Source organism: Epargyreus clarus, unplaced genomic scaffold, assembly GCF_041222505.1.
Source record: "Epargyreus clarus isolate Ecla_fem2 unplaced genomic scaffold, WU_Ecla_fem_2.2 ptg000026l, whole genome shotgun sequence".
Lineage (NCBI taxonomy): Eukaryota > Metazoa > Arthropoda > Insecta > Lepidoptera > Hesperiidae > Epargyreus > Epargyreus clarus.
The window spans coordinates 17,382,262-17,409,334 of NW_027332233.1; the positions used below are offsets into that span (position 1 = coordinate 17,382,262).

The window sequence follows — 27,073 nt, forward strand, 5'->3', positions numbered from 1 at the left end:
TTTAAAACAATAAAGTCGTAATGTAGGTAGTGTGTATTTGTTCATTATGACGGTCCTAAGGCCTTGTGTGCGTGTCAGTATCAATGAAGAATCGCGCGTCGGCATACTTGTATTACGAGTTTGTGTGCGTTAGTGCTAGTGTCATTATCAATGACTGCGCGTACTATGCAACGGTTGTCCATAATGTACGCAGAATTTGGAATAACTTAGAATTAATGTAATTAAATAATTAAGAGGGATTTTAAAGTTTTGACATTTTGTACATAACATTATTGATGTCTAGAATATGGTAAAAAAATTTGGGTACCCTTTGAAAAAACACCCTGTATAATAAAAATATTATCATTATAGTTCTTAGCTTCAGCTATAAATAACTTGCTATAAGAATATAGTGGTTTTGTGCGATATAAGAATAAAGTGTCTTACATAGTCAGTAGGTTGAGGTTTTAAAGATTAGCATACATTAATCACTTCCTTCAACTTTTTTTTTCTCGTCGTCCTTAAACAGTAGCGGAGTCATTCCAAGGAAGCACCCCAAGGTGATCCCGAGCACTCGACCCTGAAATGTGACAGATATACAAGAAACTTAATGGATTATCATATGGTAATTGCTTGACAGTTATGTTGTTAGGTTACTGGTAATATATTATAATAGTCTTCCTTTTAAATCAAGTTAATACTACTGATTCATTAATCAGAATGTACATAAAATAAAAACTAACAGAAGGCAATCTTCATACAAAGGGGCCTCGATCAACGCACACATAGAGACCGCTCACCGACATTTTATCTCGGGGGGACTCGGGCGCGTACATGCGTGACTGTCAGTTAGCGATGGGCGATTGTTCTAAAAAAACAATCGAATAAATCGATAATCGAAGGAATCAACAATCGATTGTCGATTTATTTGTAGTAACAAAAAACAATCGAATAACAATCGACGTTCGAATAAAAATCGACGTTCGAATAACAATCGACGTACGAATAACAATCGACGTCTCCTTGGCGTATATTATACAAAAAGATTATCAGAAAAATATAAAATATGTCTTCTTAGCGTATATTATAGATAAAATTTATCACAAAAAAATATGTACTCATAGTTACATTAAAATTAATCGGTGAAATACTATATCTTCAAAGAAAAATAACGTTAACGACGCGAGTAGGGTAGTGTGTGGCCACGACGTGAGCAGTGCGAGGAGCAAGGTGTGGACGCACCATTAAATAACGGAATGCAACGGGCAGCGAAAGGGTGCACGACGCACGTGCGCTCCCGCATAAAGTCTTACTCAGGTTTCTTAAACACAGAAATTAGGGGCTTCTCGCTGCTACTAGCTTTGTGTGTACTAAATAATCGACCAACAATCAATTAGGTTCTATAGTTGGATTTTTATCCGAAGGCAATCGTATCGCTTGGCTGCGCTGTTACTAGTTTTGCACGTACTGAACAATCGACCAACAATCGAACTATCGAACAATCGAACAATTTCGATTGTTCGATTGTGCGAGGAGCTCGGAAATTGAAAGCATTATACACGAGCTAAATGACCTCTCCACATAAATGTCAACAATGCCGGCGCTTGAGCAAAGTATTAAAATAATACAAGAACAAATTAGTGAGCTGAAATCTATCAAAGGCGAGGTCAGTTATGTAAAGTCTACTGTTGATTCTCTATGGCCTGCCCAGGAGAAAATATCATCGTAACAATTGCGCGTTGCTCAATTGGAGACAAAAGCAAACGAAGATCAGGTTAGTTTTTCGTTTATTAGTAAAAAATAATTTATTAGTAAAAAATAAAAATAACCCCAATTTCCCGCCATGGTACAAATCTCCACTACTTAAAATTTTAAAAGAAAAACGCAAATACCAGAAATATAAAAATCAATCAGACTATACTTCGTTTACCATGCTTAGAGAGCGCGCCAAATCCATATAACGTATTAGACGTATTGAAACTTGGAATTATATAACTTACTTACTTAATTAATACAGAAAGTAATATACGTAAAAATCCTCAAGCCTTTTTGGGCTTATGTAAAAAGTCTGAATCACGCCAATTCATATCCCTCAATCATGAAATATAAGGCAGCGAACCTCGGGTGATGGCACTGAGATCTGTTATACGTTCGCAAATTATTTTTACTCCACTTTTTTACAAACCGATATTACAGTAGTTACAAGTTGTTTGAGAGTTATCAAAGGTGAAGAGAATGATTCGAGTGTTGTGTAACGTAGGAGGTGTATGCGACGGTACCATGTTGGCGAAGCGGCGGCTGACGGGCATGTCGAGCTGCACGGGCGACAGCGCGGGCGCGCCGAGCCCCAGCAGCGCGGCGGCGCGCTCCACGTAGTACGACGAGCCGATGCCGATGATGTCGCTGAACGTGTTGCCCAGCGCCGCCGCCGCCATCGTCGACAGCGTGATGTACGCGCTCATGCTGCTCTCTATGCTGTCGCCCTGCAACCAACACATGGAATGTTATGTCAGTTATTTATCTGCAATGGAAGCGAGATGCAGCCCTCCCTTGCCTTGTAAGAAGTGACTCAATTCAAAGTGGTGTCATTATTTCAGCCAAACTAGATTTAAAAATCAATATACCTAACAATTATTCTCATATTTGCCTTCCCATACAGGCTTTCATAAAGGAAAAATATTTAGTTATGCATAAGAGATCAATCTTATACATATAATATTTTGTAAATTCTGTCTCATTTATACATTATAATTCTTTAAGAAAGAAGCTATTTAATAGACGGTTACTTCTGTTACTTTAAAATCGTTAACTAAATATAACTATGCTTACCTTACTATGCTAATGTATATAGGATATTGCTTATATGTTGTAAGATAAACAAACACTAACTAATATTAATGTGCTAGTCAATACTTAAGCATTTGGAGCATAAAGTGTAATTTTTTTATTTAGTTAAGAATACAACTATTATAGTCAAGTATAGTACTTAGTATATCAAGAAAACAGTGACATCTAATGACGAAAAGCAGTACGAGAAGGATGTACTCTCTCATAATTGACTTCGGACGTCTTTGGAAACATAATATAATATTATTGGTGGGTAAAATTTGTTTATTATGATATTTTTGGTTACTCTAATAACTATTAACTTAATTAAAGAAAAACTGAAACACACTGTATATGTTTTATAAATGCGTTATTTATATACTCACAGCAATGATCATGATGAAGTTGTCTAAAAATCCAAAGCCTATGAAGGGTATTGAATTTGCTAGTGATACTGAAAATAAAAATACAATGTAACATCAATATTCATGCAATGGTTCCCACATCAAATCTCATTAAATAAAAAAAAATAGCATAAATAACAAAATAAATAATAGCATGTTTCATGTATATTTTTTTTAACTTACAGTGAAATAGTTCCTTAGTGGTAGGCTTTGGTACTGTTGCAGCTGAAATGAAAAATTACAATTTGTCATTAAATTATGGTAGTTCAGCTCCTATTTATAGTTAATTAAAATCACATTTCTATATGAAGGTGTTGTATGGGATTGTGCAACTCATGATGTTTCTACAATTTAATCCCTACTTATCACATAATTTCAAGATCAAATAAGTCCCACTTGGACCTATTATGTGATAAAGACACTTCAGAAATGAAAATGACGTTTACTTGAGTCTAAATAATAATTAATATAGTTATATAATAGTATGTCACTTCTGAATAATAATCAATACACTAGAAAAACTAGTAGAAACAGTTCTACTAGTGTTATTTTTATAATGTAAAAAAATTACAAGTTGATAATTAAAATATGACATGATTACTTACATGATGCCATATTATGAAACAGACATGAAAAATAAACATATGCATAAATTTTACATGTAGTTCTCCTCACACTCCAGTTCCTTTATAAATTATTATTTAAGCATTTTTTCAATAATTATATCAATGTATAATAAGAAAGTAGGTTACTAGTTTAGCCAGAATAAACCAGTTATAAGTGCTCCACTTACCATACTTTTTCTTGAGCCAATCTTCTGGCACAGGGCAGTATGTGCCTGTGGGGTCCACATCACCGAGGGTGGGCACTTTGCTAGGCCTACCTAGCTTAGTTCTCCATCTCTGACCAGCTAATTTATCTAGAAATAAAATTGATTTTATGTTAGGCTAATTTATAAAGCATACATCTTATATACTGGTTGGATTTATTTTTTAGCATTTTCAGTAGAAAGTATATTAATATAGTTTGTTTATGGAATATAAGAAATAACACAATTTACTGAATGTATGAAACATGATGAAAAAATGACGATGTTTATCACATACATACTAATCTATAATTTTATTACCTTCGAATTCTTCCTTGATTCTATTTGATTCATACTCCTGTAAAGCAGCAAAAAGCACTTTTCTTTCTTCGTCATTCAAATGCAGAACAAGCTCAGTGGCATGTAGCTTTGTTAGCGGCCCTGATAACTGTGTGGGCTCCTCGAAATCCTTCGAAGTGGGTCCCAGGCCTAAGTGGCGAATATTTATCGCAACTGGAATAAACCTCGATACCTTTGAACATCCCACTGTGGCACTGTGTCGTACATGAAAGTCCGAAGGTTTATGACAACACGCACTCGAATTAACTACACGATTACAACTAAATCGAGTTATCGCTCGCACAGACTTCATAATTTACAGAAAAGGACGAATCAGAAGAAGTAAACAAATGTAAAGATTTATGATGAACTGAAATCATCGAGCTGATGTGATACGTACGTTTCGTTTCTCATAAACCACAAACTAAATGTCAAAAACAAAATTTTGTACTTGTATAATGAAGTTTTTAAACTACTAAATATCTGTAACGAAACGTTATTGCAAATATTTGAAATTATTGTACCTTAGTATAATATATTATATTAATTATTGATATGAATTCTGTAAAAATAACTAAAATTAAAATAGAATAAAAACTCAGGTACAAAAAGTATATTTTGCTAAAAGTAAACATTTTAAGTCATTGTAGTGTACGAATACTTAACGATAATAAATGCATATTGTGAAGTTCGTTTAACTTTTATCGTTAAAGATCCTAGCTCTCCATAGTTATTTAAAAGTATTATGAAAGTGAATCATATAAATAAATTCGTGCCAACTGCGAATATTCGATCGAGACGTCAAAGTCAACAAGGATTATGTCACACTTTCTGTTAAACGTCAAATTTGTTAAAAGAAAACAGAGCAAAGTCCCAAAAAAGTATTTTGCCGTATATGGGTAATGTAATCTTTTTATAGTGATTACTTACGATAGAGCGATATCACCAGCGGAGTTTTGTTATCATTTTGAGTTGCTCTTTTTCTCATGTCAGTGAAGTGTGGGAGTGCGCTGCAGTGGACCATTTAAGTTGAACGACCATGCACAATGTTGGAAGGTTTAGTAGCATGGGTCCTCAACAACTACTTAGGAAAATACGTGGAGAACCTCAACACGGACCAGCTGAGTGTCGCTCTGCTGTCAGGTGGGCTCTTTATCAAAGATTTACGGATGTAACTAAGTGAAAGATTTGGCGTCAAGATTACATCAAGTTTTAAGCGCTCATGAAACTTATACCGCAATGGATAATTACACACATCCGTTTAAATGCCAAGGGTTTATTTTACATGAATATTAATTTTCTTTGAATGTAATATTTACATTAACACAATGGAACACAATTGTTATTAATTTAACTCCGTTGCATATACACACATACTTTGTAGCATCCAGTTTTCATAATTTCGCAATATCTCTATAGGAGGGAATTTTATTGGATAATTAATTTATTACTAAGCTCAATATACTTATATAAAGTACATGTTAATCCATTTTGTTTAAGCTAACTTACTGTAACTTTCATCTGGGCATGGGTCTCCTCTCAGAATGAGAAGGATTAGGTCATAGTCCACCATGCTGGCCAAGCGGGTATTGGTAGATTTCACATACCTTTGAAAACATGTTTTCTCAGGTATGCAGGTTTCCTCACGATTTTTTTTTTCTTCACCGTTTAAGCAAGTGATAATTAATTTGTAATATGCACATAAATTTTAAATCACAGGTGCTTGCCTGGGATTTGAACCTACAACCTCTCGATCAAAAGGCAGAGTTTCTTAACCACTAGGCTACCACTGCTCTGTAACTTTATAGGATGTTAATTTACATAACTTTGTTATGTTATCTAGGTAAAGTTGAACTAGAAAACTTGCCACTAAAAAAAGATGCACTCCGACACTTGGGTTTGCCTGTAGAGATCAAAGCGGGCTTTATTGGCAAAGTCCAGCTACATGTCCCTGTGCGGCAAATTCGATCAGCTCCCTGGCTCATCGCCATTGAAAAGCTGTACCTTGTGGCAGCACCAGTTAATCTTGATGAGGTCAGTGGTATATGGTAACATTAATTACTTGTTTTTAGATGCAGTATTGGAAAATATGGTTCACTGAAATTTTAATGGAAGTAGCCTTAATAGTGCATCTGAGTTGAGATTGGCTAAAAATGTAGGAATAAATAAATATTGATAACATGATGAATGTTAATCTAGATAAAATATATCAGAGATCTATCTTCAAATATTGTGCCATGTATTTATATATTGTTGCACATTGTTATTATGCTTCAATGTATAGTTTCCTAGGTACAGAGATATTAAAGAATAATTTGTTTGCTATATTGTATTCAAAAAATTATATAGACAATCTAATAAAATTATAAAGCTATGTTCATCACACAGTGGGCCAAATGTCTTTTTGCCATAGCTATCCTGTAATTGATCAACATTTGATGTTATTTTCTTAGATAATATTTCCTAATAATTTTGTTTTGGGGTGTTGACTAAAATAACACAATAATATCATATAGCTCATTAATTAAAACCCCATTTAAATTGGATCAGCAGTTGTTTTGAGAAAATCATGGACATACAAACATGTTATGATGAAATGTCATCTTTTTTAAAATAGTTGACTTTTATATGAAAATATGTCAATTTTGTAAAAAAACATGCATTTTGACCAAATACTTCCAAAAAAGTATAACTTAACATTTTTCTATAATCAATTCTGCTGTTTCATATGTAAATGTAAAGTAACCATATTCTCTTTAAGTGGGACAGTGCAGTGGAGGCGTCATACGCGCATGAGCGTAAGGTGGCGATCCTCGACGCACTGGAAGCGCAGTGGCGCGCGGAACATGAAGCCAGTGATGCTGGTTACTATGCTGCCTCTTACTCCTCCTGGCTCAGCTATGGAACTGGCCTGCTCGCCAATATTGTAGAAAACCTTCAGGTAACAATTGTGTAAATATACATGACACATTATTTCGATGTGTGGTTGGAGAAAGATCTATATATTTTGGTGTGACATGTGGTCTTTACATGAAATATTTTTTAGTTAAAACTGAAAGATGTGCACATTCGCTATGAAGACGCATTGACATGTGCACCACACGCTTTCGCGTGTGGGCTGGCCGTGGAGTCGCTTGCGGCAGAGTCGTGCGACTCGGCGTGGCGAAGGGGATTTACGCCGCTGACCGAGCCCTGCTCCTTTAAGCTGCTCGAGTTGCAACACCTCGCCGTATATTGGGATCCCATGTTGGTGCCCGCCGGCATGATGGCCGACTGCACCGTCGCCGAACTCACTGTAAGTGCCTGCTATTGTTTTGTAATGTTTAGATTTTAATAACTAACCTATATGAAATATGGATTGTTTTAAAAAGTACAGTAATTCCTGCTCCTATGTGTTAATATTTTTTTCTATATAAACAGTATAAACACATAGTAGCAAGCTACAGCTATACAGAGAGCTGGCACCTGTATTTTGTATAAATGCTAAAATAACCGTGTACAGGAGCGAATGGGTGCAACCTGGGAGAGCGCACATAGATTCGTGGTGTCGCCCACCGGCGCCAGCGCGCGCGTGCGGCGCGAGCGCTGCGAGCAGCCGCTGCGGGACCGCGCGCGCCCGCGCCTCGCCTGCCACCTCACGCTGTCGGCCGTGTCGCTGAAACTCACGCAGGTAGCATCGCGCAAACGTAACTTCTGACCGTTCGGGGACTTATCGGGGCTCAACGGGCGGTTACGTCGTTTTTGTGCATCGGCTGGCTTGTAGATGTATAGTTTTATGAGAAAGGATGTAAGCGTTCCTTGTCCCCTCAGCGGCAGTACAGCGAGATGGCGGGGTGCTCGCGCGGGCTGGAGCGCGTGGCGCGGCTGCGGGACGTGCGCGCGCTGCGGCCGGGCGCGGCGCTGCGCGGCCACGCGCGCGCCTGGTGGCGGTACGCGCTGCGGGCGCACGCGCCGCACCACCGCTGTGAGTACACGCTGCACTCGCTGCACTCGCTTCACTTACACATCGTAATACTGTAATACTCGCGTCACCCTCAGCTTATCTTTAAACATAACGATATTCTGTACGCTGCCACCGAGTTGCTGTATTAATGCTCGACAGTATTGTTGTTGCTTTTTGTTCCAAACGAAAAATCTATATAATGGTATATACTCAGGTGAAATAAAGACGTAATTGCGTTTTCTGAAATAACAAAATCTTTTATTCATCACTTTTATACACAAGTTTACTACAATTAACATATTTTAAACAGAATAGCTTACCTGAAATAACAAAAACAACATTTAAAGCCTTTACTTCTAGTTTAAATAATATTATACTTCTTTTTACATTAAGCCGGAGAATATTTTCCACGTATTTCTTTTATCTTCTAAAATTGATCGCCGGTGTCACTCACGTCACACTCACAGCTAATAGTTCCGTAGATTATATGATCACTGCATAAATAATAGAAATGGAATGTCACTAGCACAGATAGTGATATCCTTTACATCTCCCACCCTCGGAGAGAACAACATCATAATGATTGTTCCATCAAGAGCTACTCATTACTGGAGTTAACTTTGTAACATGGTAGAAGTTTGACTCCGCCTTCTTATGTCCAGCATCAACTTCATAGACTGAATTCGAAATCTTCCTTAGGATTTTATATGGTCCAATCCTTAATTCATCCATTTTCTTCCTATTTAGCCGGTTCCCATTTTCTACATATACTCTATCACCCACTTCAAATTTATATTCTTCTCTTTTTAGATCATATATTTTTTTATTATAGTTGTGAGATTTTATTGAATTTTCGAATGCTAGCTCTCTATCTTTTCTCAGATCTTCTACTGTACATCCTTTTTTCAATTCCAGTGGCAGAATATCCATATTCTCTCCCTCTAAAAGATATTTTGGGGTAAACTTAGTAACTGTATGTTCTGTTTCGTTATATTTTTCTACACATTTTTGTGCAATAGTGGTCCATGCTGTTTTCTTGTCCCCTTCATTTATTTTACACCTTATCCTATTGACTAAAGTTTGGTTCAGCCTTTCATTAAGGCCATTTGAAAATGACGCGTCCACAGCAGTGAATACCATTGTTATATTTTTCTTTTTCAAGAAGTCTTTAAATTCTTTGGAATTTATGCCAGGATATTGGTCTGTTAATAGCATATCTATATTATTGCTTTGTGTCACTTTTTCTATCAACTTGATAAAATCATTGGAGTTCTGATTTTTTGATGTCAAAATGTATGCATATCGTGTAAAATGATCAACCAAGAGATGTAAGTATTTTTTTGTAGACCTTGATCCTCCAAAGCCTCCAATAGTGTCAATTGATACAATTTCAAAAGGACGGGTTGCTGGGCCTAAATGGGACATCAAACCAAATTTTGGATTTCTTCTTGATTTGTTTTTAATACAAATGTCACATTCATCACAGAGTTTCTTAATATTTGTGTAGATATTCTTTGCTGTATAGAAAGGAGTTATTTTATTTATCATTTGGGTTCTCCCAATGTGGTTATAAGTATTGTGGACATTTTTAATTAGTGTTTTGCTAAATGCTTCTGATAGTATAATTTTATTCCTTCTTTTATTCTTTTTGTAATAAATGTTATTTTCCAGTATAAACTTTGATTTTCCGTCTTGTACAATTATATTTGTGTCTTGGTCCTTTTTTATATCTTGCATGTTTATTAAGTTTACAACTTTCAAAAAATCTTCAGTATTGTCACTAGGTTCTAAAACTGGATTTCTACTTAAGCAGTCCGCTTCTTGATTTGACTGTCCTGGGTTATATTTTATCCTAAAATTGTATTGTGATAAGTAGTATGTCAAATCACCCAATTCCTCATCAGTTCTAGACTTGATGTTAAGATTTTCTAATGGTTTATGATCTGAATATACTATAAATTCTTTATTCATAAGCCAGTGTTGCCAATATTTTACAGCCTCCTTAATTGCCAAGCATTCCAAATATATTGCCTTTTTTTTCTTTTGAGTGTCGGTCAATTTCTTTGAGAAATAAGCAACAGGTTTATTTATTCCGTTTTCATCTTCCTGTTTTAACACAGCTCCCACTCCTTGAATGCTGGCATCAGTGTATATTTTAATTGGTTGTTCTGGGTCAAATATTTTTAGAATTGGTTTCGAGCATAGTAAATCTTTTATTTTATCAAATGATTTTTGACATTCTTTGGTCCATATAAATTTAACATCTTTCCGTAACAGATTGTGTAAAGGTTCCAGGATAATTGCATTGTGTGGTATAAATTTATGATAAAAATTTACTTTTCCCAGGAACTGGCGTATATTTTTCTTTGTTTCTGGAATGGGGAAGTTCTTGACAGCCGTTAAATAATCTTTGAGAGGTGTAACTGATTTTTTTTTTATTATATGTCCCAAATACTTGGCATGATTGTTTGCAAAAGTGCACTTCGAGAATTTCAGTCTAAATCCTTCTGTTAATATTGCGTCAAGTAGTTTTGATATATGTGTTATGTGTTCCTCGAAACTTTTAGAAAAAACCAAGATATCATCTATGAAATTTACTGTAAAATCTGAGAGATTATATTTTCTTATTATATTTCTCAATATTCTTTGGAAAATAGCTGGAGCCGTCTTTAAACCAAATGGAAGGCATGTCCACTGAAAATGGCCTTCTTGTGTGACAAAAGCTGTCTTATATCTATCTTGAATTCTCAAAGGAATGGACCAAAATGCTGAATTTATATCAAAAGTGGAATAATACTCACAGTTTACGGTCTTTACCATCAAGTCTTCAATCAACGGGAACGGCTGTGATTGAGGAACAACAATTTTATTCAATTCTCGAAAATCAATACACAGTCTTGTTCTTTTCCCATCTTCTTTCTTGTATGCTAAGGTGACCGGAGCAGCAAAAGGGCTATATGATTCCTCAATTAAGTTTTTCTTCAATAGTTTTGATATTTGATTCTCATCTATCATATTTCTTTTCTATCATCAGTTGTGCATCTGTAAGGGCGCTTGTAGCAATATTGATCTACTGTCAAGTCTATGTGAGCTTCATAACCTCGTACTGTACCAACGTCGTATTTGTCCTTAGCGAAGACTGGTTTGTATGTTTCTATCAATTTATCAATTTCAGTTCGTTTACATAAATCTAGATGGTTAACTGAAATTTCAAATTCATTTAAATTTATGTGCTCATTGAAATTTATTTCACATTGGTTTAAATAGTTAATTTCTTGTTTCCGTACCTCAGAATTTAGAGTCGCATCTTGTTCATTTTTGTCACCTAGTACATCAGGAATTTCGACATTCAAAATATTTGTTTCGGAGTATTTATTTTTGTTATCCTCTTCATTTTGGATTTTATTCTCTTTATGTGTATTATTACATTGTATGATATTCAATTTTTCGTTTTGTATTAATCTAAATTCTTTGATACAATCCAAACCAATGAGAAAATCATAGTGAAAATTTTCATTATCTATCACAAAAATATTCATTTCTCTTTCAATGTTGTAGTGTGTGTAGGACTCATAGTTATATAAGTTAGGTTAAGCTTAGTATTAAGGGAGTAACAATAAAGACATCAAACAACGAAGACGCCTCTCAATACCATACGAGCCTGCTTGTTCACTACATGGCGACCCTGCCAGTCCGGTGCGCGTGTGGCGCTGCCACGTTGCACGCGCACCGGGAGGCGTTAGAAATGAATAATAAAGAATAATAAGAAGTTTAAATGAAGATTGAAGATCAAAGAAGTTCTTCATTATAGAAGAAGTGAAATAAAATGAAGAAAAATTTAAGATTACGAGGAAAAGAACAAAAAACAAAAATGAAGAAAGAAGGAATTGAAATGAAATAGAATTATGGAAGAAGATCACCCAAATCGTCATCGTGAAAAACATAAAATAAAGAGAAAAATGTCTTCGGAGCCCCACAATCATCTTAAAACGAAGACGAGAAATTAAGAACTCTACCACTACCAAAGGAAGATCTACGCTTCAGCATCAATGGACACCGGTCAGAGTAATTTTACTGCCGACGGAGATCAGCCCTTGTGAGAACCCTTGGCGTAGAAGATCGGCTCAAGAGCAACTGGACACGACACTGGTTACAGTCATCATACAACAGGTATCGGAAAAAAACAGCATAAAAGTATTATATTGATTTTGAAAAGATAATAATTTGTGTAGTATAATATAAAGTAAATACTTAGTATATGAACAATAGAGTATATGAACCAAATTTTCTGTTTGTGAATGTGTGAAATATTAGTCAAAGTTTAATTAATTTTAGTTGCAAAATGTTTTTTTTTTTTTAAATCACATAATATTTATTGTACCTACAGTTACACTATGAATAATTTAAAGTTACATACTATGTTATTATTTGCTTAGTTAAATATTTTATATTGAATGTTTTACAAACCACATTTTATGAATTTCGTTTAAGAAATTGATTTAATGTTGTAAAGTAATAAGTAAACCCAGATAGTAACAGTAGTTTCACTCAATCCGCGTTCTAATTACGCATACTTGCAAATAGTTCGTTACGAGTCTTATTACCCATCCTGTATGGGAATGGAATGTGTTAGTTTCGGATTGCAAGAGTGATGCAATGCCGATGCAGTTTCGTTTTACATTCTCACTTGTTTAATATGTTCCTTTGTCTATTTTAATAATCACATCGTTATGAATTTAGCTTTCTGTTAATTTGAATTTGTATTATTAATATTTTTATGAGTTACTTCTATAAAAATTAAAGGTAGATGTTTAGAAAACTATGACTGTATGTAAATGATTATTGTCTTTGAAAGTATATTGATTGATACTGAATAATTATGACAAGAATGTAAGTACGAGAAATTAGGAAGGATTCCATTCGTAAGTTAGTACTTTTGGTAACGATCGGGATTGATCCCCCGAGGATTAAGAGAGTATTAACATGCGTTTGAAATATTGCGTGTTGTATAAGTTTTATTTAAGTTGGTTTTATGAGAGGAATAGTAGCAGAATTCTGTGAGTGAAAGAAAGAATATATTGTGTTGAGAAATCTTGATCATACTGTACGCGAGCCGTCTGTGTGAAAGAAATCCAGAGGTAGAGATTTATGAAAGAATAATGAAATGATTTGAAAGAGTTTAATACTTTAGGAATAGTGAACTTAACCCTCTTTATGCCATGTTCTTGATCATGTAGTTACGCGAGTCGTATACGTGAAAGAAATGATGGTTGGAACACTGAAATGAAAAATAATGAGGGAATGAAATAATGTAATAATTAAGGGAAAGGAATTCTAGTACGTACTATAGGAGTAAAGGAAAATGTGAAATGAAATGAATACGATGTTAAAATGTAATAAAGATGTAAGAAAATTGTATTGAAAAATATAAACGTAGGAAAGGAGAAAGACTTTGTGATAATTATGAAAATGAATTATATAACTGGAAATGATATAAGTAGCTACATATTAACTCGGATTTGACTATTGGCGCCTAAACAGAAATGTATACTTGATAAGACTAAAACGCATAAAACGTCAGCGCAACGTAATTGTGTAATAATGGATATGACATTTTTTTCGGATTTGATTTTTATAACTAAGTTAGTAACCTAAGATCTACGTTTAAGGTATATAATAATATTATATTATAATAATTTAGTTCGTAAAAATACTATTATCTGTTATCTTTTTATTCGTTTATGTTATTTTTACTTTGAAGTTTTTATATTTGTAGTCTTAACGCATATTACACCATCCTTACTATTGTTTTCCAATTCTTTTTAGTGTTTTAAAAAAAATATAAAATCGTTATTTTAATTTTTTTTTCAATAACCCGTGGAGGTGTAGTGTGTGTAGGACTCATAGTTATATAAGTTAGGTTAAGCTTAGTATTAAGGGAGTAACAATAAAGACATCAAACAACGAAGACGCCTCTCAATACCATACGAGCCTGCTTGTTCACTACAATGTCATATATTTTTATTTTCAATGTTACCATACCTTTTGTTTTTTTCTCACCATTAATAGTTTTTAAGTTTGCTGTTTGCTTATTAAATGTGTCTTCTTCTTTATTTTGTATTTTCAATAACTTTGCATTAATTAACGATACATTTGAACCAGAATCATAAATTGCAGTAACATTTAAAGTGTCATTTAATAATAACTTTATTTTTATTAATGGTGATACTTCTAGTTTTTTGGATTCTCCTCATTAAGTTCAACTTCTAATTCAGAGTTATTCACGCTTTTCACAAAATATTTTTGATTCTTCGCATTGAACCAGCAGTTTTCCTCAGGATGAAAACGTTTCCCTTTTTTCTCATTGACACAAATTTGGCATGGTTTCTTTTCTTCATTTTTTTTTGTTTTTATGTCAGTGTGCGTGTAGTTCTTTTTTTCATATTTGTTCTTCCCAACAAGATGTTCTAATTTGCCGATCTCATTATAGAGATCTTCAGTTTGTTGTAACATCTCTCGGTCAATTTTGTCACTCATGTAATTAGGCAGGCCTGCGGCTATAAGGTCTATAAGAGTACCTGTATCAATCGTCTTCCTAACCTCTAATAACAATTTCTCTTTCTTCAATGCATACTCAAGCAATGAGCCTGTTTGATATTTAAATCCAAGAGCATATCTGATCGGCGACCAACCTTTGTTTCCGAATGTTTCACAGAAGTTTTTTTCCCATCTAATCCACTCTGATTCTATTGTAAATTTCATTAACATACAACTGTACCAGTTTACACTTGAATATTCTAGGAATTGTTTTAAAATTTCAATTTTTTTTATGTCTTCATCAATATGGAAACGTTTACATTCTTTGTTGAAGTCCTTAATCCATTGGTGAGCGTTTGCGTTTTTACCAGTAAATTTTTCAAGCACAAAGTCTTTTGCAATTTTTCCCAAATTTTCAGATTTTCTATGCTTTTCTTCGAGTAATGTCTCTAGTAGTTTTTCCAATGTTTTATTTGGGCTTTCAGTTAATGATTTTGAATCATTTATGTTTTCATTAATCTCTTCAAGGTAAAAATCCATAAATTGTATATTTTGTTCTTCATCTAAATATACCTTTGATATTTCATCAGTTAAAGTTATCCATATTCTTCTTGTTTGATATCTTTTATTCAAAGTTTTTCTTATCTTGGCATAATTAGATGTATTTGTTATAAGTTGGTGTAAGTTTGCAGGTTGATGTTCGGCCGGTATGCCAAAAGTTTGGCCATCAGGTGTTCCTATTGAGGTTATGCAAATAATGTTTGATTTTCCATCTGCTGATGTTTTCACACAAAAATCAAATCTTAACTTCTCCATATTTGTTGTATTTTTATTGCGGAAAATGTTGTTTTATAATGGTATATACTCAGGTGAAATAAAGACGTAATTGCGTTTTCTGAAATAACAAAATCTTTTATTCATCACTTTTATACACAAGTTTACTACAATTAACATATTTTAAACAGAATAGCTTACCTGAAATAACAAAAACAACATTTAAAGCCTTTACTTCTAGTTTAAATAATATTATACTTCTTTTTACATTAAGCCGGAGAATATTTTCCACGTATTTCTTTTATCTTCTAAAATTGATCGCCGGTGTCACTCACGTCACACTCACAGCTAATAGTTCCGTAGATTATATGATCACTGCATAAATAATAGAAATGGAATGTCACTAGCACAGATAGTGATATCCTTTACATCTATAATAATCTATTTTGACTATTTGCAATACAAATGTAATTTTCTTCACACGTTTCTCGCAGGGCTAGATCCTAAACCGACTTGGGAGTCGTGCTTGGAGCAGGCGCGTAAGACGCTGCAATATGTGGAAATTTGCTTAACTATTCTAAGTAACCCAGCCGGCACCCTACCGCCAGATAAGAAGGCTGTGAAGGACGAGTACGAATGGGCAATGCCATTAAATGTTTTAAAACCACTTAGAGAGGTAAGTAAATGGAAATCAGATAAAAAGTCTGAAAGAGCAATTTAAACAAAAAGCGCTATGTTTTTTTTCCAATCTATACCAGTAGTTTTTGTATTACAGTAAAATTTATTCTTTTCAGATTGCAATGCGTAAAGTTCCCGTATCTACCCCAGCGTCTACGCCTGAACAAGCTAGTTCTGGAAGAAGTGTGCTAGTGCGGTGGTTTCCTCAGTGGTGGGGCTGGTACGCGCCGGCGGCCACGCCTACAGCCACCCCCGCAATCACACCCACACAGGCTCCAACTACCACGCCCACGCCCACAACGACTACTGCACCGCGACTAGAAGATGAAATCTTGGACGTGATTGCTGATTCATTAGATGACAACACGCTCCTACGACGCGACGCAGTATTCGGTCTCTTCGAATTTAATCTGGAGAAGGGCTCGCTCGATTTATGTACAGAAACAGAAGAGTCGGGGTTAGTAATTTAAGTGAACATCTAGAACATTGGATAGAATGTAGCTTACTATAGTCAAGGTCGGGAGACATCACGAGACATGAGATATCCGACATGACACGTTTCAGGTTGTGTAACGGCGAGGTGGGCGAGGGCGAGGGCGTGGAGCTGCAGTTCTCGCGCGTGTGCGTGCGCGTGGAGTCGCGGCCGCGCGCCGCCTCGCACTCGCTGCAGGTGTCGCTGGGCGCGCTGTGCCTGCGCGAGCGCGTCACGCCGCACTCGCTCTTCCCCGTGCTCGTCGCGCCGCAGGTACCGCGGTCGCACAACTTTCCATAGCCGCTAAGTGGATGGAGCATTAGGAATAGTTTATTTGTTATTTAAACTGCGAATACCATCCAGGGCATGATCCGCGAGGGGCTGAGCGCGATGCAGGGTGCGGCGGGCGGCGCGGGCGCGGCGGGCGCGGCGGGCGCGTGGTGGCGCGCGCCCAGCCCGCACGCCGAGCCGCCCGCCGCCGAGCCGCTCTTCCAGCTCAGCTACGACAAGCGGCCCGCGGGGCTCCCTTGCGACTACAGGTTTTACGACATACTCATAATCATAATAATTGCATCTTTCAGATTCATACCTACTTGTAATAGGGTATATTCCTCCGACTCAGGTAGATTTTTTTTTTTTTTTTTGTTTTTATATTTGAACCTGACGATAAAGCAGACGTGCTACCTGATGGAAAGTAGTTAACGTCGCCTATGGACATTTGCAACACCAGAGGAGTCGCCAATGCATCGCCGGCTTTGGAGGAGAGCTCTTTTTGCACCTTTTTTAAAGAGCCCCATGTCATAGCGCTCCAGGAATACCTCAGAAGGAAGTTCATTCCACATCATGCACGTCCGTGGCAAGAACGTCCGTGCAATCCGAACCGTGGAGGACCGCCACGAGTCCAGTCGGTGTGGATGGAACTTCATCCTTCGGCGAGTGGAGCGATGGAGGAACGGTGACGTAGGCACCAGGTCAAATAGTTCCTGTAGATATCAACCGATCGATTAAACTCAACCGATAAACAGGTTAGGGGTATTATCAACGGTGCAAAAACATTTTACACGGATTGATCACAAGCTCGTAACATTTTCCATGTCTGTCGATGGAGTAAAGGCGTAGGGTGCGTGGCAATGTATGTGAGTGGGTGTGCAGGTTGCGCGTGAAGTCGCGGTCGCTGGAGGTGGTGTGGAGCGTGGCGGCGGCGCGCTGGGCGGCGCGCTTCCTGCGTGCGGCGGGCGGCGCGCGCGCCGAGCGGGCGCTGGCCTCCGTGCGCGACCACACGCGCGCGCGCCTGCGCACGCACTGGGACCGCCTCGTGCACGACCACCAGCGCCGCCGCCCGGTAACGCGACACGACAATATCATTTAATTCATTAAAAAATGGCTAACAAAAAAATACAACCGACTTCTGTCACTGCAGAGTAAAAAGTAATTGAAATAAATGTTATCTATGTTCAATATATTTCGTTGGACAACGGTATAACCAGCGTGTCCAATATGAGCGCCGACGTCAGAACTGTACTAAACATTTATTACAATTATTTTATAACTTTGTAGTGACATAGAAGTCGGTTGTATTTTTTTGTTAACCATTTTTTTGAGATTTTTACTGGCAACAGGTCGGAATTATTAATACTCGTCAGGAATAAGTCGCATTGTGATCTAGGGTCCGCGCGGGTCGTGGATGGTGGAGCTGGACATCTCTGCGCCGCAGATCCTGCTGGTGGAGCAGCTGTGCTCGCGCGACGCGCCCGTCATGGTGCTGGACTTCGGCCGGCTGCGCCTCGCCAACGCGCACCTGCCCGAGCAACGCGACGCCGCCAAGCCTCCGCACGAGGAGGAAGATGACGGGGGTATATTATGATTATGATATTTAGCTTTTGAGTAAAAATTGCTTTAATAAAATCTACATCTCAATGCGTTTACACGGCCGATATGATTTAAGCGGAATGAATGCGTGTCTTTTATGGAGAGATTGTTTTTCAGAGACGTTCATGACGCCGTGCTCGACGCCGCCGGGCAGCCCGCAGTCGCCGCGCGCGCCGCCGCCGCCGCTCGACGCCGACCACCTGCAGTCCAGCCTCTACGATAGGTATTGCACCTTAGCTTGATAACATTTTTTTATAACGACGAAACGAAGTGTTGATGAATTGTCTTGTAATAATAATAATTCTATGAAAATATGTTTTACAATTTTATGTAATTTTTTATTTCCCTGCAATTTGTTTTCAGGTATAAAATTGAGTTAAGTGATTTACAAATCCTGGTAGGGCGCGCCCGGGACAATTGGAAGTACGCGCACACGAAGTCGACATCATCACTCCATCTACTCGATCGATTTAGTATATCGCTGCAGGTCAGTTAATCAGTTAGACAAGAAATAACTATCTTTTAATATGTAGTGCCCCATAGTCTTGATTTTTCCATTCGATATAATTACATTCTACATGCATCGGGATGAAGTGTCTTCTATGTCAAAAACATGTTTAAAACCTTTGCACCATTAAGAATTTTAAAGTATATTTTAATTATGCTTTATGTTATATAAAAACATGTATAATTTTCTATCCTATTAAATAGTAGACGAACGGCTATTTTTAAAAGGTATGTTGTGTGTGTCGTCCCGAGCAGGCGGAGCGGCGCGTGGTGGCGACGAGCGACCCGCAGTGGCCGCGCGCGGCGCTGTGCGGCTCGCTGCCCGCGCTCGTGGTGCACCTCAGCGAGGCCAAGCTGGCCGCCGTGCGCGCCGTGCTCGCCGCCGCCGCCACGCCCGACCCGCACACGTAACGCCCCGTGCACATGCTCCTACCGCAGCTTTCTACTCGACCGTTTACATTTTTATTATTGAGACAAATTTTTGCGATATATTTTTATAGTAATATATAACTATAAAAATGCAAACGAAATAACTATAAAATTGCTATTTTGCTAAATTTAATTTTATGCCGGACTATTTAAATCTATATAAATGAATTGTAACAGGCCGAAGGAACCACAGAACGGCGTCGGCCTGGCGGAGGAGGAGGAGGAGGATAGCAGCGAATCTTCGGAGACCGAACGTTCGGAACAGTCCGCGCATCAGAATGCTACTTTATTCATGTTGCAATTCGCAATAGACCAAATGTCCTTGGAGGTAATTTTCCGTTGCATAAATCTTTTTATAAACATTACGTGACATGCAGGGAGAATAATATAATGTAGATCGGTAAGTCAACGTCTGAAATATGTTGGGTGTGTTTGGTGGTCGTGCGCAGGTGCAGTCGCGCGGGCGCAGCATCGCGGAGGTGCAGGTGTGCGGCGTGCGCGCGGCGCTGAGCGCGCGGCCGGCCGACGCCGCGCTGTCGCTGTCCGTGCACTCGCTGCTGCTGGTGGACGCGCTGCAGGCCTACGGGCCCGACTTCGAGCTGCTGGTCGCCAGCCACAAGCACGTCGGGTAACGAACACCCTTTATATTGTCACCATTAGTATTTACATTAGTAAAGATTACTCACTCCTAACAAGAAAATGTAACCAATTTTGATAATTCAAATTGTCACTGTGATCTGTGATGTTTTCGTGTTTGAAAAATATTAAATAAAAATAGATTTTAGATCATTTACGAATGAAATGATATTTTTCCGTACTTTTTCTTCAATTTCGTGTTTTTGCACCATGTCGGCAATGTTCAGCGTAAATTACACCATGAAAGCCATTAAACGGCTGACAGAATTGTCAGCCGTTTAAGCCTTTGAATGACTTCCTTCAATTACAAGGCGGTGAGATATCTATACTTATCTATGATTGTCACATTTAACACTTTGATCTCTAGGGCCAAAAATAAATAAATAATAATAGGATAAAATGGCCAGAATCGTCGAGCCGACGATTCCGCACCTATGGTTATCGCATTGGCTATACGTATCTGGAATATCTATATTATACGTTTACAGTTATTTTTAATAATTATATTGTGACAGTACTCCTTTAAATTATTTACTGTTATCGACTAGAGTTATTTAAATAAACGTATATATTTTTCTCAGTGGGTACTATGAATGTGCAAAAACAACGATAACAAAGTATTCCACCCGCAGAATGGACACGGCGTCGGGCAGCATCCGCGGCTCGGAGCCGACGTCGCCCACGTCGCCCGCGTCGCCGGCCGCCGCCGCGCCGCCGCCCACGCCGCACGCGCTGCGCCGCGCGCTGCACACGCTGCACCACGCGCACAGTCCGTATTTATTACTTTACTTAATAAAACATAAGTTTCTCGATTACCTAATTAGCGTAATAAAAAACTATTAATAAATATAAATTTAGACCCAGATCCGGAACGCACGAGCCCGGGACCGAACTGGATGGGAAGCAGATTTAGTACCAGCACCAACACGTACGGCACCGCTGACAGCGTGTGGGGCAGCGGCTCCGCGTGGGATTCCGCCCCCGCATGGGAACAAGCCTCGACAGGGTGGGGCACGGATGCCAACGTCTGGGGAAGCACCAATGGGTGGGCGGCGCCGGGCCTAGTGGACACGGAAGCACTCATAGCTATAGAATTGTGCTTCGTGAAAGGCGACGGTGAATCCGAAGACTTGAGAATCGCGAATATTCTATTTAACAATTTGGATGTGATAGGTAAGGTTTTTTCTAAGTGTGACAATTATTTTCTTAATTATTAACAATACTTTAAGAAATGTAATTTTTTATGTTAGCAAACCAAGAAACGATAGTGGAGCTTATCGGGTTCGCTCATCGCGTGGTGGGGGCAGGCAAGAAAGCGCCCGGGGAGCCGTCGCCCGCGCCGCCCGTCTTCAGCCCACCCGCCGCCTCGCCCGCCGCCTCACCCGCCTCGTCGCCGGTCGCACCTCCCGAGGAGCACAAGGTAAGGGTCTAATACGATAAGATACTAGGGTAAACATGAGATTTGTGTTTATTTTGTGTATCTACAATTACTGTCCCCCGGCCGTCCGGCAGCGCGGGGCGCGCACGGAGGTGACGTTCGACTTCCACCGGCTGGGCGTGCTGCTGGTGCGCGCGGCGCTGCGCCACGGCGCGCCCGCCGCCAGCAAGGTGGCCACCGCCACGCTCGGCGAGGCGCGCATCCAGGCCACGCTCGGTAATTATAACATACTATTTAATGTCAAATTAATGGCTCATGTCATTGGTAATGTTGTGGTGCACTTTTTCATTTATTATTTATTAAGAATGTGATTAACGAGTGATATGCTCTTTTTCAAAAAAATATCGTTAGTTCAGTTCATTTAATTAATTAGTGCGTAATCCCCGCATCGTACACATTAGCAGCGACATGTCGGTAGTGCTACTGAGCACTGTTTATAAATGGTGAAAAACATCGAATTTAAAAATGACACGGAGGATGTTCGTTAGACGGGCCTCGCATCGAAGTGAGCGGGTCGCTGGGCGGCGTGCAGGTGGTGTCGCTGTGCGAGGGCGCGGGGCTGCACTCGCGCATCCTGTGCGCCGGCCGCGCGCCCGCCGCGCACCACGACCACCTCGCGCCCGACGACAAGGCGCTGCTCTTCTCCATCTCGCGCACCCTGCAGCCCTCCGACGGTGACGAACCTCCCGGTAATCGATTTTATATTTTTAACGATCGAGGGGGACATTTCAATTTGGTCTATAACCTGTACATTTACCAGAAAAAAAGAGAAAAATATCTTGATTTCAGGAAAAATAATAATTTGCTATTTTTTGTCTAGATCGTTGTGTACAATAACGTAGTTTTAAAATATTACCATATACGACTACTACAACAACATGGCGGCGTCTTGAATGACTTACATTGTATACGTTCAAAATTCCAATCACACGGGTACGACGGTACTAAGGCACGGGACGGGAAAGGTTGATATTTGCCGAATCATAAATGTACAGCTTTATAATAAAAAAAATGCTTAGACTGAGCATGTCAATGAAAGAATGTTTAACATTGTTAACAGTTGAGTGCGATTATTTCAGAACGAAACAATAAAACATGGCATAGATCTTGTTAATTGATCAACTATCGAGTATCGTTACATGTTCCATCCAGTGGTGGAGGTGAAGGTGAACGTGCACGTGGCGAGCGTGTGGTACACGCACTCAGGTCCGCTGCTGCGCGAGCTGCGCTCGTGCCTGGCGCAGTTCCAGGAGTACCTGGCCAACCTGGCGCGCTCCATCCGCGCCGCCGCCGCCGATATGGCCATCGGCCTCGTGCACCCCAGGTATCGTACCTAGTTAGAATCCACAACTATCAAACAAGTAATCCTGTGTTTTTAATAGATATTCAGTTTCAATAGGTAAAGAAAACCTTCGATAGGTCACTTAAAAATGCTAGAACACGATTGCATAAGGAGTATATTTGTTAGTATGTAACATATATTTTCAGTTATAGTTTATTTAACTGTAATATATATCTGATAACTGTTTTTCGTGGCATGTAGGGGGGAAACGCTGTACGCGAACCCGCGGCTGTCGCAGTCGGTGGAGGGCGTGTCCCCGCGGCGGCGCACGCTGAGCGCGGGCTGCTCGCTGGACGAGCCCACCGAGCGCGAGCACGAGCGCGACGACCAGAACATTGTGCTCAGGTACGATTTAGTTATTCATCATACTTATTTATGGGCGTCTGTCTGTCTGTGCATCGTTGGTTAATTACCGTTGGACATATATTTGAGTAACGTGCGATAATTAGGTGAGGTTTTTAGTTTGACACAGGAAATATTTCTATCCTTGTCCTTTTAAGTAATACCCCTGTCGGTTATTAAAAAAACTGGTTTATTACCTGTTATTAATCAATCTATCCAATGTTACTGTCTCCTACAAGTTTTCACATTTGGATATTTGGTAAGCGAAAATCGGACAGATTGAATTTTAATAACCGATATAAGTGCATCGCTGATGTATTAACACATCATATAAGGTGATATCAAAGTATAACCGTTATGTGTGTGACGGTGTTACGTGTAACGTGTGTGCAGCGTGTGCGTGGAGCTGGAGTCGCCGGTGGCGGTGGTGGCGCGCGCGGCGGACAGCGCGGCGGTGTTCGTGGCGCACCTGGGCCGCATGAGCCTGGCCAACCGCCCCGCGCCGCCCGCGCGCGCGCTCTACACCGTGCGCGTGCGCGACATCTCCCTCGTCTCCGTGAGTACGCACGCTGAGATCAACTTTCAGCTAGAAGTTTTATATTATATTTTTTTTTCAGTCGGTTCCACATAAACGACTCTCTTCAGACGCAACGTTGTCAGAGTGCCGACATAATAGTTATATGAGGACTAGAAAGATTCATGGTTGTGCTTCGGTGACATTACCGTTACATTCTATTTTGTTGTAGCTATTGAAGAGTGTTTGATCTTAAGTAGGAGTGGGATTGATTACAGATATCTATGGCCGGCACTGATCACCCACGACCGAGCATATCGCAAGCTCGCTTAGCTTCTTTAAAACAAAACAAATCTCTCAAGCGTTGTATAATTTTAGTAACAAAGTAAATCGTCACGTAGTTGGAGGTGAACGAGAAGGAGCTGAGGCAGCAGCTGGCGGGCGGCGCGGCCAGCATGGCGGACATGTACGACGCGGCGCGCGGCCGCCCCGTGCTGCACGACACCGAGCTCAGCCTCGCCGTCGCCTACGACCAGCTCTGCGACGGCCCGCAGGTTAGTACACATAGCGTTCGTTTTAGTTCCGTGGGTATACCGAGGGACATGTATTAGGGCTGATATTTAATAAATACGGCAAGTAATAAGTAAAAAAGTAATAAATGGGTTTTTGACTTAATGATTAATAAGTATTTTATTGTGTGCAGTGCTCTATCAGCGGCAAAGTAGTCGGTGACCTGCACGTGACGGCGAGCCGCGAGCAGTACGAGCAGCTGCTGGACACGTTGCGCTGGGTGGGCGGCGCATCGCACGACACTACGGATTCCGCCTCCACATCGAATGTCTCCATGCATTCCGAGGTAATATATCCGTCGAATAAAACAAAGCGAAGGAAAATATAGGGATAGTCCAGTGAATCGAACTAACTGCAAGTAAACTGTCCTCGGTCGTCACTCGAAGAGGAGACCCATACCCAACAGGGGGGCTTACGATATAAATTTCGAACGTGTATCTGGTTATGTACTATATTGTAAAGTTTTTTTGATCCTACCAACAAGGAATCGGAGCTGTAATATTATGTTCCTCTCGCGGCAGCCGGGCGGCGCGGCGCTGGCGGAGCCGGCCGTGCCCACGCTGCGGCTGGACCCCGCGCTGCGCGCCGCCGTGCTGGCCGTGCCGCCGCCGCGCGCCGCGCCGCGCCCGCCGCCGCACGACACGCACACGCCGCTCACCGGTATCATCCTCTCTGTATACCCGGCACGTCTGCTATGCTGTGTTGGTCACCTTGCCGTTGCGTATTTATTATTTTACTTGGAATTAATCCGTGTGTGCGCAATTATTGCTGCATCTGATTCAAAATAATCAAGGCGTCCCGCTTAAGTGAGCGAGGGAACGCAGTATTTTATGAAATTTCATCTTCGTTCAATATTCAGGGCATTCGTTTTAATAATCCAAATTTACAGACTAAAAAACCGCACAATAATACAGTCCTCTGATTGTATGTATTATATCACTAAGTTGTATTCCCGTCGGCTAATCATGATGTATTTTTATTTTTAGTGACTTTTGAACTCCCAACGTTTACGGTGGAACTTCGTGCAGACCTAGGCGGCGGTGAACGCAGTCTCGTAGCTCTTACGTTCCGCGAATTCTCTCTCAAACACGAACATTTGCATCCGCATGAAACTACGTTGCAGGTTAATTTAATAGTACAGTAGCTATATATAAGGCCTTTTTATTGCGTAATAAAATTGTCATGTTTTTTCTCTCATGTTATTGAAAGTTTTCAACTCTAACAAATGTTAAAGTAACTAACAGAATGAAGAGTACAGAAACAGTTTGTCTAGTGAATATTACTCATGTCTGATATAAAATCAGGTATCACTTCACTCAATCACAATGGAAGACTTGACCAAGGACCCAGATTCCAAGCACCGCATGCTGATGGTGTCGCACACGCCGCCGATGCCGCCCAAGGCCGTGTACGTGTCCAAGTCGTGTCCGGATTTCATTACGGAGTTCCCGGACGATGTATCCGTAACGAGCTCATTGCAATACATGAAACCGAATTCAACGTCATTGCCCAGTGAACTAAATGTCGTAGAAGGCATATTGGATCGAGAGGTGAGCTTAACAACTGATATTTAGTTTTATTGAAAAAAATTGAAACAGCAATACTTAATTTAATAATTTGTACATTTTCCGCGTATTCATCGTAAATTGCGTACAATACTATAGTCCGATTCATAATTAGGTGTCCAAAATGTAAACAAAGGTGTTGACCTATCAAGAAAATATGTTTCAAATGGTAGATTTTTTTTTTACAATATTAAATTAATACGACGATAATAAAATAATAATCTAAATAAATTAAAATCAATTCTCATTTTCCAATATTTATATTAATTCAATTTCATTTCATACAGTAATAATAATAAAAAACAAGATTTATGGTACAAAATTAAATTGTGATAATGGTAACACAATTGGGTCCCAAAACATTTTTTGTGTTGCCATTTATAAGTTTTGTATTTGATATTATTCATTTTCGAACACTGTGATCGTGCGTGCAGGGTGGCGGTCGGTCGCGGCGCTCGGGGCGGGCGGGGCGCGCGGGGCGGGGCGGGCGCTGGCGACGCGAGAGCGCGTGCGGCGCGACGCCGCCGAGCTCGCCCGAGCAGCGCGCGCGCGACGCCGCCGCCGGCAACCTCGTGTGGCTCTCCGTGCACGAGCGCCGCCCCACGCACCCGCGCTTCCACGATCTCTACGACAAGGTCACGTTTTGTTTACGGCTTACGATTAACGTGTTTCATCTTTGTTTTTATTGGTGACGTTAAGAAATCCGATACGAAACTTTTTAGATAAGCCCGAGGTAAACTTCGTATGCGGGTATTAAGTTATTTTTCTGTACTTTAGACCAGCATTACATTTCAGTATTCTTCTGATATTATGTTGTTTTGTATTTCTAATAAATTGTCATCCTGCTTACTTTTTTTTTCAAACAAGAAAAATTATCACTTATTACGATTTTTATATAGGTGGGAAAATTAACAAAAGTCGAGTTCAACTGCTTGAAGCTCGTGTTAAGTATCGACAGCTGGGTGGCAGTTCTAGATTTCTTTGGAGTCGCAGGCGACGAGCCTTCATCCACGCCACCCTCCACTGAGCCTCATCACCCTGCCAACCGTAAGTGCCTCAATATACAGAAGTGAACGTCTATTTACAAATTTTGAAACACAT

The 27,073-nt window shown here is 39.6% G+C and overlaps 2 protein-coding genes across 3 annotated transcripts in view; one reads left to right on the forward strand and one right to left on the reverse strand.

Annotated features, from left to right (window-relative positions):
• Window positions 1–330: 330 nt before the first annotated feature.
• On the reverse strand, window positions 331–4,791 carry LOC140753343 (uncharacterized). 2 transcript variants are annotated; one of them, XM_073087887.1, is made up of 6 exons: window positions 4,339–4,791; window positions 4,003–4,128; window positions 3,393–3,425; window positions 3,192–3,259; window positions 2,259–2,462; window positions 331–559 (listed from the first exon to the last, which is right to left on the reverse strand). In XM_073087887.1, the coding sequence occupies exons 1-6, from the start codon at window positions 4,667–4,669 to the stop codon at window positions 464–466; spliced, it is 858 nt and encodes a 285-aa protein (XP_072943988.1). In that variant the 5' UTR covers window positions 4,670–4,791; the 3' UTR covers window positions 331–463. The 2 variants fall into 2 exon arrangements, with proteins under 2 accessions (XP_072943988.1, XP_072943987.1); XM_073087886.1 differs by having other exon boundaries at window positions 3,393–3,434; window positions 4,339–4,790.
• Window positions 4,792–5,156: 365 nt separating this feature from the next.
• Window positions 5,157–27,073, forward strand: part of Vps13D (vacuolar protein sorting 13D) — a 49,458-nt gene continuing 27,541 nt past the window's right edge. Inside the window, 32 exon segments of the mRNA XM_073087519.1 lie at window positions 5,157–5,499; window positions 6,200–6,390; window positions 7,118–7,297; window positions 7,403–7,651; window positions 7,859–8,026; window positions 8,167–8,320; window positions 16,105–16,286; window positions 16,405–16,745; window positions 16,853–17,033; window positions 17,124–17,299; window positions 17,913–18,102; window positions 18,427–18,613; window positions 18,747–18,852; window positions 18,993–19,116; window positions 19,392–19,543; window positions 19,743–19,893; window positions 20,015–20,193; window positions 20,834–20,970; window positions 21,060–21,374; window positions 21,452–21,621; window positions 21,714–21,855; window positions 22,128–22,328; window positions 22,792–22,963; window positions 23,183–23,326; window positions 23,717–23,879; window positions 24,239–24,391; window positions 24,541–24,693; window positions 24,929–25,067; window positions 25,394–25,530; window positions 25,712–25,957; window positions 26,407–26,607; window positions 26,872–27,019. Of these exon segments, the coding sequence (XP_072943620.1) occupies window positions 5,403–5,499; window positions 6,200–6,390; window positions 7,118–7,297; window positions 7,403–7,651; window positions 7,859–8,026; window positions 8,167–8,320; window positions 16,105–16,286; window positions 16,405–16,745; window positions 16,853–17,033; window positions 17,124–17,299; window positions 17,913–18,102; window positions 18,427–18,613; window positions 18,747–18,852; window positions 18,993–19,116; window positions 19,392–19,543; window positions 19,743–19,893; window positions 20,015–20,193; window positions 20,834–20,970; window positions 21,060–21,374; window positions 21,452–21,621; window positions 21,714–21,855; window positions 22,128–22,328; window positions 22,792–22,963; window positions 23,183–23,326; window positions 23,717–23,879; window positions 24,239–24,391; window positions 24,541–24,693; window positions 24,929–25,067; window positions 25,394–25,530; window positions 25,712–25,957; window positions 26,407–26,607; window positions 26,872–27,019 (5,629 nt within the window). The 5' untranslated portion in view covers window positions 5,157–5,402.

Excerpts from the sequence above, each read along its gene's own strand:
- LOC140753343 (XM_073087886.1), bottom strand. The coding sequence starts at position 4,669 with ATGAAGTCTGTGCGAGCGATAACTCGATTTAGTTGTAATCGTGTAGTT. Across the intron at positions 4,129-4,338 it reads AATCAAGGAAGAATTCGAAG|ATAAATTAGCTGGTCAGAGA; the intron begins GTAATAAAATTA and ends TTTTATTTCTAG. Across the intron at positions 3,435-4,002 it reads TTGGCTCAAGAAAAAGTATG|CTGCAACAGTACCAAAGCCT; the intron begins GTAAGTGGAGCA and ends TTTTCATTTCAG.